At 49.6% G+C, this 11,508-nt stretch overlaps 1 protein-coding gene across 1 annotated transcript in view; it reads right to left on the bottom strand.

Annotated features, from left to right (window-relative positions):
* Positions 1 to 1,451: 1,451 nt before the first annotated feature.
* Positions 1,452 to 11,508, bottom strand: part of Loxl2 (lysyl oxidase like 2) — a 100,952-nt gene continuing 90,895 nt past the window's right edge. The window contains exons 11-14 of the mRNA XM_021181545.3: positions 7,946 to 8,061; positions 6,809 to 6,945; positions 4,661 to 4,772; positions 1,452 to 4,046 (exon numbers count right to left, since the gene is read on the bottom strand). Of these exons, the coding sequence (XP_021037204.1) occupies positions 3,967 to 4,046; positions 4,661 to 4,772; positions 6,809 to 6,945; positions 7,946 to 8,061 (445 nt within the window). The 3' untranslated portion in view covers positions 1,452 to 3,966. The remainder of the gene's footprint in view (positions 4,047 to 4,660; positions 4,773 to 6,808; positions 6,946 to 7,945; positions 8,062 to 11,508) is intronic.

The raw sequence follows: 11,508 nt of genomic DNA, 5'->3' as shown, positions 1-11,508 counted from the left end.
TTGATTGCGTCCAAGTGTGGTCTTGAGACACTAGGGGGTGCTGTCCCATCTCTTACTATGGGTCTGTGGTTATTGAACCTGGGCGAGCCCATCTTAACTTAAGGGGCATTTGTGCATAGGTGACTCTGGGGAGTTGGGTGCTACTTGATTCATGCCACCTACCCAGTCTCACCCATTTCAGGAGCCCCAGCCTGCCATCCTGTGCTGTGTGGAAGTGGGGGATGTAGTTGTCCTTGGGTATTATTTAAGGGAGCCTTGAAAAGTAAGTGTGAATGAAGCTGAGAGACACTTGAGTGCCTGCTGAGCATAGGATTGGACAGGGCTCACCTTACTTGAGTCTTGAGTATAGTATTGGCGGCACCGTGGCCCACTCCAGAGTTTAGGGGTCATTGTCCATCTCGGGTATGCTGGGGCTAGGACACTCTTTACACAGAGACCCCAGGGAGTGCTGGAGCCCTGTTCTGCTATTGTGTAGCCTCTTCCTTGGGAAAATTACCCTGTGGCTGGCTGCCTTGCCTGGTTCTGACATACTCCCGTGTCCTTACCCAGGTTTCGGTAAAGAACAACTGTTCAAGAAGGGCTCCAGATGACCTCTGCTGCTGTTCAGGTCTCTCAGATTGCTTCTCCAGGCTGCAGCTTGTCTTGGTGCAGCCCCTTCAAGTCATAGGGGACTTTGGAAGACACTGGGACCATTCCTCTGTCAAACTAAATATGTACTACACTTGTAGGAAGCTCTGGGCCCAGGGGCAGTGATCCAAATGGAACTTAGGTATTCATGGGGAACATTTTGCTCTAGCATCCAAATATGTGTAATAGTGAGGTGGACTTATAGGCATAACCAGGATCCAGTTGATAGCCCCGCTGAGTAGATACCTTACGGTCGACATAGTCTCTTCCCAGAACCATGGGAGCCACCTGACCATGAGCCCAAAAGGACACTTTCCTTCTTGTACACTGTCTCTCCAGGATGTTTGTCACAACAAAACACTTGCACACTATTCACATAGGTATAGACAAAAATGCTATATTTAAGTAGAATTGTGGGATGACTAACTTGTGTCATCAACTTGACTGGATTTAGAATCTGGTGGGAGACACATTTCCCACTGAGGAGGGAAAAGCACCACCCCACTGTTTGGGGTCCCAGACTGAATGGAAGGGGGAAGTCACGTGAATGTCGCTTTCTCTTTTCCTGGTCCAGGGAGATCTGAGCAAGCAGCTCCCTGCTTCTTAGGCCGTGCCCAAATCCTTCCTCCCCTAAGTTTCTCCTTAGTGGTTAAGGACGTGTGGTTAAGGCAACAAGAAGGGTAACACAAGTTGGACCTGAAACTAGCGATGCAGCAGGAGACAGCACAAGGCCATTGACAGCAGCCTGAAGTCCCTTTCCCCCTTAGGGACCTCGGGATCCTTTCTGACTTTGCTGCAAAGAAGAAATCAGAGACGAGCCAGAATAAAGCAGAGAGTTAAACGTTTATTTAAAATATTTTAAATATAAATTTAAGTTACAGGGGTTAAGAGGTGCTCAGGGAAAGAGTAAGACACACCAGAGAGCGGGGCTGCGGGCTTCTCCAAGGACAAGAGTTCTTAAGAGTCTTAATAACTAGCTACACACAGGAGTCCCGAAGCCTTTGGTGTTGCTTGATTGCTTTCTAAGTCCCACCCCCAACCTCCTCCCCTTTTTGATAGTAAGATTATAAGGTGGCTCCAGAGGTACCTTGGATAGGACTGCGCGATGATAAGATGAAAACACTGGGCCAGCATAGGAGTCTTGAGATTTGCCTTTTACTGTAAGTGGGGTTTCTGGCAAAGTTGTAGGGAATTGTATGTTTACAGCCAGGAAAGGAAAAAGGCCATTTACACTTCAGCCTTAATTATCATTCCTTGCTATTTTAATATTCTTACTTGAAATATCTATACGTGTATATCTATAATTGTATATAAATATGCAAAATGAATACTGACCCTATATTAGCACCATTCACAATGTTATCTGTGTTGGGATTCTCAGCTGGCAGAAGCCAGGCTCTGAGGTGAAGAGCCCCTTGCATGTTGTTCCCCCATGACTTTCTCTTCCTATCCTGTCCCAGAACCATCCAAGTCTTCAGCCATCCCTTGGAGCCTTGGGATGTATGCCTTGCTATTGTACTTTAAGTCGTGGCTATAATTGCATGGAATACAGATGTGGGTTTAACTGCAAGAGGTTGTTATAGATAACCTTGATTATCAGCTAGCTGGGATTTAGAACCACTATGGAAACACCCCTGGGTGGGTCTATAGGGGTGTCTCCAGAAGAGGTTTAACACAAGAGGGAAGGCCCACCCTAGACACCAGTAGCACCATTCCACGAGCTGGGGTTGTAGGCTGAATATAAAGGTGAGAGCAAGTTGAGCACCTGCATTCGACATTCTGCTTCCTGAATGTGGATGCCACATGACCAGCTGCTCCTGCTGCCATGTTTTACCCGCTGTGAGGGACTGGACTCTTGAACTGTAAGCCAAAAGAAGCCTTCCCTTAAGTTGTTTTTGTCAAGTATAATACAGAAGACCAGAACTGTCACTGATCACTGAGGTCAGAAGCGTGGTCATGGAGTACTTGAGCTTTGGGGGTTGGCTTGAGGGAAGAATCTGGAAGAACTTAGAACTTTGAGTCCAGAAACCCTAGAGCGCTTTTAGAGAACAGAACTGAATGGGTTATTGTGGTGGGAGTTTGGAAGACCAGAGCGCCAAGTGGAACGTGGAGAGTGGAGGCCTGGTACCGGAGGTTTTAGTGGTAACCAAGGACTATCTATCTATCCGAAACTGAGCTAGAAGCCAATCATGTTACACCCTGGCAAGAATCCAGCTGCATGCTGCCTGTGTTCTGAGCACTCGAGTGAGTCTTAACTCAAGAGTAATGGACACATTTGCTTGGCAGAGGACATTTTAAGACAGGGTAGCATTCAGGCTGTGCTATGCATTTCTGGTCACTGCTCTTACTCAGACCCACAGTGACAATGAACAAGTGGAGCACAGAGACAGAAAAATGTGCGGATCGGTAAGGCAAAGAACACGTACACGTTTAGAGCAGCAGAGAAGGGTAAGTGCTCAGAAAGCAGCTACAACCGATAGAGAGCACGTTGCCTTACAAGTGTGCAGTCCTGGATTTGATCCCAGCACTCTGGAGGTGGAAGCTGGAGGGAGGCTCAGAGGTCCAAGGTCATCCTCAGCTCTATAAGTGAGTTTTGGAACCAGACACCTCATGCTCCTGCTGTAATACTTTCTTTGCCACTACAGATTGGTTCCTCAAACCACGAGCTCACATAAAGCCTTCCTTCCTCAAGTTGATTTTGCCAAGCAGTTTGTACAATGAGAAGAAACAAAACAAAAGAAAACAAAAACCAAACAAACTTAATACAGAGGTCTTGATATTCAAGTTTTCCAGAAATGACCTAAGAAGGGGAAAAACGGAGTTCAGCTTGATCACCTCTGCAGTTGCTGAGTTCATACCTGCTGTGTTCCCAGAAGAAAATGGCCCATCTGTGCAGAGCACAGATGATGTCACACTTGGGACATGCCAAAGCTCGGATGGGATAAGCTGCTCTAAGCTTGTCATCAAGTTTCCATGGCCATGTGCCCGAGCCCTGCCCCTAAGGCCTCAGGACAGGGACACACAGCAGTGCCTGGGGAGTGAATGAGCACCTTTCTTCTCAGCTGGATCTGGCTAGAAAAGAGGTGGTAATCAGTATTCCCTCAGGAGTCAGTAAGTGACCATTAAGTCATTTTTCTTCCCTTTCCCTCTCTCTCTCTCTCTCTCTCTCTCTCTCTCTCTCTCTCTCTCTCTCTTTCTTCCTTCCTTCCTTTCTTTCCTTTCTTTTGAAACTGAAGCTTGGTTTAATGTCCAGAGTGGAAATCTTGTGGCAATCCTCCTGCCTCAGCCTGAGTGCAGGGATTCCAGGCACGAGCCATCATGCCTGGCCCAGGATCTTCTTTACTGCACAGAGAGCTGGTTATTTAGAAGTCCACTGAAGTGTTCGAACTTCTGTTCTGTCTCCTCACTGAAGGCTCCACCTGGAAAGCAAGGGTCAGGGAGATGGAATTCAGCACACTCTCAGCTGTGGCTCCCTCTCAGTGTGGTACTGGTGAGTGCTAGGGCTAGGCACGTCACAGGTACCTTGCCAAAGTTCAGAGAGTGTTTAAATAGATACCGTGCCTTCAGTTTTCACTGCTATCAGGGATGAGGCCTGTCATATGCCAACAGGGACAAAAGCTGCTTTTCTCCTTGTTCCCTAAGGAAAAACTTCTTTGTTGGTGATGAGGCAGGAGGGTGGTTCACAGCATAACCAAATACTCAGAGCCCAGGAACTGCTGATGCCCACATAGTTGTGGTCACACGAGTGGTGGGTTGATGTCCTTAGTTCCAGCCCTTATATAGACCCGGGGTCTGCACTTGCTAGGCCAGCCAGTCCTGCACCACCCTCTCTCCTTGGCCAGGGCTGGCTGTGAACACCCAATCCCCACCCAGGCCTTCATGCATCTCTGGTTTGCTTTCTGAGCTAGGAATTTGATGCTGGCCCCATTCCCAGAGGCTCCCAGATTAGCTGCCTCTAGTCCCGGAGAAAGTAGGGCAGCTGTGTCCTGCGTCCTAGCCTCTGGAGGAGGGTGGGGCCGCCAAGGGAACTTACCTACGTGACAGTTGTACATCCAGATGCGGTAGCCATCATAGCGGCTCCTGCACTTCATGATGTTGTTGGAGAAATCGGATTCTGGCACCTCATAGTTAGGGTTAATGACAACCTGGAGAGGATCAAGACAGAGAGTGCTGCAACTGCCTTTCTGGCTGTTCTCCACTCCAGGGCAGAGGCTGGGTCTTCCCTCAGAGAGGCTGGGGCAAAATGAAGCTAGCTGGTTCTGATGCTGTATCCTGGCCAGGTATGGGCCACTCTGCAAAGCCTGTGCCTGGCTTGCTAACCACAACTTGCCCAGGACACGTGTCAAGTGTCACTGTCCATCCAGACAAACTGTTAGATGTCCCTCTCTGAGGCGACCTGATTTTCCCTTGGCCTCTCTTCTCCCTAAATCTTAGTTGTATCTCCAGCCCCACCCATTCAACGTGAGGTGAGCGGTACCTCCCACACTGAGGTCCAGGCAGCTCCCTGTTATTCTAGCATCCCTGAAGGATGCACATGAGCACATCAGAGTACGACCTGGGCTCAAGCCAGGCTCTCAGGGTGGGTGTGGCCCATGCAGGAGCAAGGGCTGGGGTGAACTATGTGATTTTCATAGTTTTCCCTACACTCAGGCCCAAAGCTCAGGACCATATGAAGGAAAAGGATTGAAGTCTCTGAACCTAGAGTGGACAAAGCAAAGACCACCAGAAACCTATCTCTCCATCTATTCCTGCCTCTGAGTCTGTGGACCCCTGGCCACTTCTTCCCTTCTGGAGTCTTCTTCCAGTCTTTACAGTCTGTCACAGAGGCTAGCTCTTGTGTCCTGTTGACTTATAGTCTAGGGCATCCATAGCTCTGTGTCATTAGAAACTTGGGCATACCTCCAGATCCATCCATCTGCTGATTATACAGTGTAGGGGACAGGAACACCACATAGAGACTTGTGGCCTGCATTTGCCTGGCTGTGACGACCTGAGTATACTAACAGTGTCCCCTCACTGGGAGAGTCAGTGGGTCAATGCACTGCCTGAGCAAAGGCCAGCCTGGGCTATTAGAGACCTTTAAGCACTTTCAGCACATATGACGATACACATTTACCTGCCTAGGGACAGCAAGCTGCCGATGTAAGCCACCAAGCACTGTCTACATAGCCATAGCCATGGAAGTCCATTTGTTAAATAAGAGAGCTCTGCTCCCGGGCCAGCTGTGGTTCTGGGCTCGACTTGTGGTTGGAAAGTGCTTGGCTGTCTGACTTTTTGAGCTGATGCTGCCCAGGACCCTGTGGTTACTTCTCTGCAGGTGTCGGCTCTTCAGGGGAGTGTGGAGCAGTAGAGACTGTGGGCTAGACCATGGGCTGGCTGAACGCCCCACTAGCTTTCAAGGCAGAGTGACCCATTTCTAGTCACACACTTTGCCATCGGACAGGGCAAGCGGGCGGGAAGCGCGACGTGTGAGGCTATGTGGAAATGAGTCCTCTGTAGGCAGGAATGCAGCCGGGTGCCAGGAGAACACTGGGGTACAGTGCACCTACCCTGCCACATGGCCACCACTGTCTGCAGGAAGGTGGAAGCCAGGGCTCCCTGGCTCTGTCTCTAGCCAGGGTTTTTAGAAGGCCTCACAAAATAGTCTCCTGGCCAGCTTGTCCTTAGTTTGACTTTCTAGCCTTACAGATTCATTTATGTGCACGGAGAAAGATCCTTTTGCAGATCCTCCCAAGGAAGAAAAAAAAAAAAATCACACCATCCCAGGATGATGCAATTGCTTTCAGCCTCAATAGAACAGACCAAAGCAAGGTGAGAAGACTAGAAGAAATCAGGATAGTGGGTGAAGGGGAAGCTGGAGGTGTGGGTTGCCTCAGAGGCCAAAGAACCAACTCCTGACTCAAAGTCTAAATCGGCTCACTGATACATTTTGATTTCTGGCTCCCGAGGTTAACTGAGCTGTGCACGACTGTCTCTATCTTGGGTTGCACCATGGGTTCCAAGCATGCCCTGCAGACTCAGTGTCCCTCAGGCCCACGTGCCTCATGAACATTGCTTGACAGAGACGATGGCCTCTGAGTGTGGCACCCTGCCTGACCTCATGAGTCTTGTTTCTGGACACCCACAGGAAGGAGGCTAGGGGAAGCTGCTTCCCCTCCTCCCAGAAGCCCTGGGAGCTCACCTGGAACAGGTAGTCTCCAGGGGGCACATCGGTGATGTCTATCCACTGGCAGTCAATGTCATGACGGTACATGTCCCAGCAGCCCATGGTGATGCCTTGTTCTCCAAAGTTGGCACACTCATAACTCTTCTGAATGTCTGTAGGTGGGCAGAGAAGCACATCACCACTTGACTACGGATCCCACCTCCTCTTCTAATCCCCAAGCCTTCCACCCTGATCTATCCTATCCTTCTCATATGGGGTTTTGATACCTTCTCATTTCAGCGGAACCTCCTCACTCGATACCCTATCTATATACCAGCATCCCCCCAAGTCTGGCTCAAGGTCCTTTCCTACACAAAGTACTCCCTGACCAATCTGCGCTATGCTGGCATTTCTGTGAAATCCTTAGCCTTGGGGTAGGGATGAGAGTCATGGTGACCTGTGTGTACTGTTTCTCCTAAGATGAGGTCACCTTTCTTCTCTAGACCATTGGCAATTGGACTATGGGATCTGCCTTCTTGGTCCCTTACAGATTGTCTGCACACAGCAGGCATTCAAAACCTCTTTTCTATGTGATTTTATAGGCCCATGCCGGCATCTAGAATCTCATGTGGGCAATAGGTAGAGGACAAATGTCTGTCCCTTGGTTTGTCAGAGTGGCAAGCCAGACAATTACAGTAAGGTGTGATGGATGTCCTAGTTAAAGTAGAAGCAGAATGGTGTGTGCAGGGGATGGGGGGGGTGTCAGGGAGAGAAGTTGGGTACATCACAGGCCTCTATAGGCTGTTAGAGGGGAAGAGCTTGATATTGGGACTCCCAGGAAGAATGGTCTGTGGCAAGCAGACTGGGAGGCGTGTGAGTCAAGGCCAAGTGAGCAGACCTCCCCTGGAAGCCACATAGACCTCTCCCTGCTAGTAAGAACTGCTCAGGGGGACAGATCATTTTAGAACCATTTTTTCCCACCTCAATCTGTTGCCATAGGAGACCTCAAGAGTTGACAAAAAGAAAAAAGAAAAAAAAAGGACACATGGACACCCAGTAGTGGCCAAGTAACATAGAGTTATTGGGTGTGGCCCCCATCCAGATGGACCATGTTCAATCCAGTGGGAGTGTTCAAAGTTCCGTGAAGCCGCCACCTTCCCCCTTCAGACATACCTCCCTCACACTCAGTGTCCTCCAGGCAGAAGCTGGCCTTGTGGCCCTCAGCCACCTTGGTGCCGTTGAGGCTCAGCAGGTCATAGTAAGTGAAGACTTCCATGCTGTGGTAGTGCCTGGGAGCCAGAAACAGGGCCAAACGTCAGTGTCTGGAACCATGGCTGCCTGAAGCAGCTTCCTAGCCGGTGATTTGCTTCTGGGAAGACCTCAAGGCAGCAGGGGTCAGGTGTGGCAGGGAGAGGGGTGAGGAAGGACAGGAGAGAAGGGAAGGCCAAATTAAAGAGAGCAACTTCCGGGCAGGGATGTCAGGCCTTTCGCCACACCCTGATCCCCTGTGGCAGTGTGGCAATGACCTTACTTAATGCGTGGGGTGTTGTGGTGTCAGTGAGTCCAGCTGACAGCCCAGTGTCTGGCATTCAATCAGCCCAAGAAAATAAACTTCGTAATAACACGCAGGGATGTTCCTGAATACCCACTGGCTCTCAGCCCATTCCCACATGCAGTCTTTCTCCAGATTTGCTGTAGATCTGACAAGTGCCCATGTATTAAGATCTTCTTTCCTGTAGGGGTGCTATTGCGACACTATGGACTATTCAGAGGTACAGCCTATGAGGACAGTCTTAGGTGACTGGGAACATGCCCTCTTTCTTTCTTTCTTTCTTTCTTTCTTTCTTTCTTTCTTTCTTTCTTTCTTTCTTTCTTTCTTTCTTTCTTTCTCTGCTTCCTGGTTTCGATTGCGCTTGTCCCCACACAAATGAGCTACCACCTGCTGCCCTTGGACACCAGGGCCTTGAACGATCCGAAGTTTAAGCTAAACAAACTTTTCCAGATTAGTTTCCTTGGTTATTTTTTTTTAAGATCACATTTTTAAAAAAAGTATGAACATAGAAAGAAGGAAGAAGATAAAAAGGGAAAGGGCGGGGTAGCAATGACAGAGAAACAAGAGTCACTAAGAAACAGGCCATGCTCCCAAAGAAGGACACATGTGATGCATGTGCACTCTGGCCTGGGAGAGGCGCAGCAAGGCCCATGCTCCTCAAATTGAGCAAATCAAACAGGAAAGGGAAGGATACGGACCAGACGGTTTCTGGGGTGGAGAGTGGGTGGTTCTCAGGGAGGGATGTGGAAAGCAGCTTAGGAAAGCAAATCTCTGGGGTCCTTTGTAGAAGGGAGCTAGTTGAGGGGGCGCTTGTACGAGCCGGGTACAGTTCCCCTGGCTGATTGTTTACGATGGTCCATGCCGTCACTTGAGAGAAATTAGGAACAGATGTCCTGAAGCGTGACACATCTGGTTCAGGACTAACAAGGGAACTGTGGTACTGAGGGTAGCTGAGGGGTTTCTAGAATCATCCATCATGCAGGCCCAGGACAGAAGATCTCAGGCTGGCTTTAGCCCCATCTCCACCTGCCATGTGTGTGTTATACCTGCAGCTATTCTAACACACCAGTCTCCACCACTGCAGGGACATTTAGTCAAGGGAGACTCTTAAGACCAAGGCACTGTGGGGGCAGAAGCTCTGGCTTGGTTTATGCCCATCCCAAGTTTCCTCTTTAGTAAAGAAAGACTATTATTGCCAACTTCTGGGGTGGGGACCAAATAAGATAAATGACACAGAGCTGTAGATGCAGCTCAGTTGTTGGAATGCTGGCCTAACATGCAAGAAGCCTTTGGTTCGATCCTAGTACCACAAAAACCAGGCATGGTGGCCTGTGCAGTGGAGGCAAGAGGAGCAGAAATTCATGGCCATCCTCAGTTGTCTAGATGAGTTTGAGGCCAACCCAGGTGCATGGGACCCTGGATCAGAAAAACAAATCAAAGACAGACTTCAAAGAGCCCACACAATGGCCACTGGACGACTGCTCCCCACATCTGCAGTCACTGCTGCAGTAGTCACCGTTCCTGGGGTTCTGTCACCCAGCCTGACTATTGGTGTAGTAGCCTGGCGCTTCCTCCACCACGTGTGGAGGAGGGAAGCGGACGCTGCAAAGGGTTTCCAGAGAGGAAATTAGAGGTTCGCTTCTTTCTCCCATGTTTGTTCATGCTATATAAATAACGTCAGAAGTTGCTAAGTTGGACTTCCCCAGGTCATTCATGTTTGTGGGTAAAGCGGTGCTGGGCCAGGGCCAGCGGACAGCCCTTACAAGGAGCATTTTGTAGCAGATGGAATGATGACTTTGAGGGAGTCTATTTTGGCTCCCCACAGGGAGCGGATGAGACAAGCGTCTGACTCACGGAATGAAAAATGTCTGCTCCCTCAGAGAGGGGCTTATGTGACTTGCTGAGCGGCTGGAAAGATTGCAGGGAAGTACGTTTATGTTCCCGTTGTCTAAACAGGATTCAGATGGAGCCACAGACGGCCTGCTGTGAAGCGGCCTCCTGAAGTCAGACCGCCTTCGGTCTGGATTTTAGTCTTCGGTAGCTTCAGTTTTCCTCCTGGGAATGAGTCCTGGGGAGGAAACCATGGGCTTGATGGCCCCCTGCTTCTTGCTGACCTCTGACCTGGAGAGTGTCTGCTTTAGCTCTTGGACACTCTTGGAGGCCACATGTCCCTCCTAGCTGATCTGAGGTAGAAACAGGAGCTGTCTAGCCTTCCAGTCACGAGACACTGGATGGGAGCTGGGAAGGCAAGAGAGAAAAAGAGGGGCACCACACTGGCCCTTTATTAATCAGCTCAGAGTCTGAGCTCAGAGTCTGAGCTCAGAGCCCTGGGGTGGGCACTGGAAATTGCAAACTTGGGAAGAAATCTCAGAATACTAAAAAGGGGAGTGTGGGCTGGTGCTTGATAGAGTTCTTATATTTGTTTGTTTGACTTCCCCTCCTGTGATGCTAGGAATATTAGGTGCTCTACCGCTGAGCTATCACCAGCCCTTGTTTTCCTTGACACGGGGATAGCCTAGTTCAAGTTGGCCTTGGACTTAACTATGTGGCCTCAGATTCATTATTCTGAATTGACTACTGAATGCTGGAATTACAGGCATGGGCTCCCATGCACAGCTTTTGAAGTCCTTGTAATCTAGGTAAAATGAAAGTTGCCCTTTATTGTAGGACTCCAGGGCTCTGTGTCCTAAGACCCGGCACTCCTCTTGGGATACATCATGCTGACTAAAAATGTTGATGGAAGACAGAAACAGTGTGTTCAGAGGAAACTACATATTTTGATACACTGTTACTATAGATAGAGAAAAAGTTCTTGTCCTCACCTCAGAGATACTCCCTGTATTTTCCAGTCCTATTACGGATGGCCATAAAGGCCGGGGTCCTTCTGCAGGATCTAGCTTGCCATCCACCTGAGTCAGGCTTACTGAGAGATCTCCAATTGGTTCAGAGGCCTCATTACATCTGTGGATTCTGACCGGGCGTCAGGGGCAACTAGGCCATGGGAAAAGCAGACGGGCTGGACTGACCCTTCAGCCTCTGTCTCTTGGGGATATAGCCTATGCTGGGGCCCACTCTCCTGCTTCTCCAGCTCCCTCCACTCTACCTCAGTTTTCCAAGGAGGGAAGGGCAACCCCCTGGGATGTAGCTGACTGCATCGAGGCCTCCGAAGTCACAAGGACACAAT

The sequence above is a fragment of the Mus caroli genome, unplaced genomic scaffold (assembly GCF_978045245.1).
Source record: "Mus caroli unplaced genomic scaffold, Mus_caroli_1 scaffold_12, whole genome shotgun sequence".
NCBI classification, from domain to species: domain Eukaryota; kingdom Metazoa; phylum Chordata; class Mammalia; order Rodentia; family Muridae; genus Mus; species Mus caroli.
This window is presented reverse-complemented; position numbering and strand designations above follow the sequence as displayed.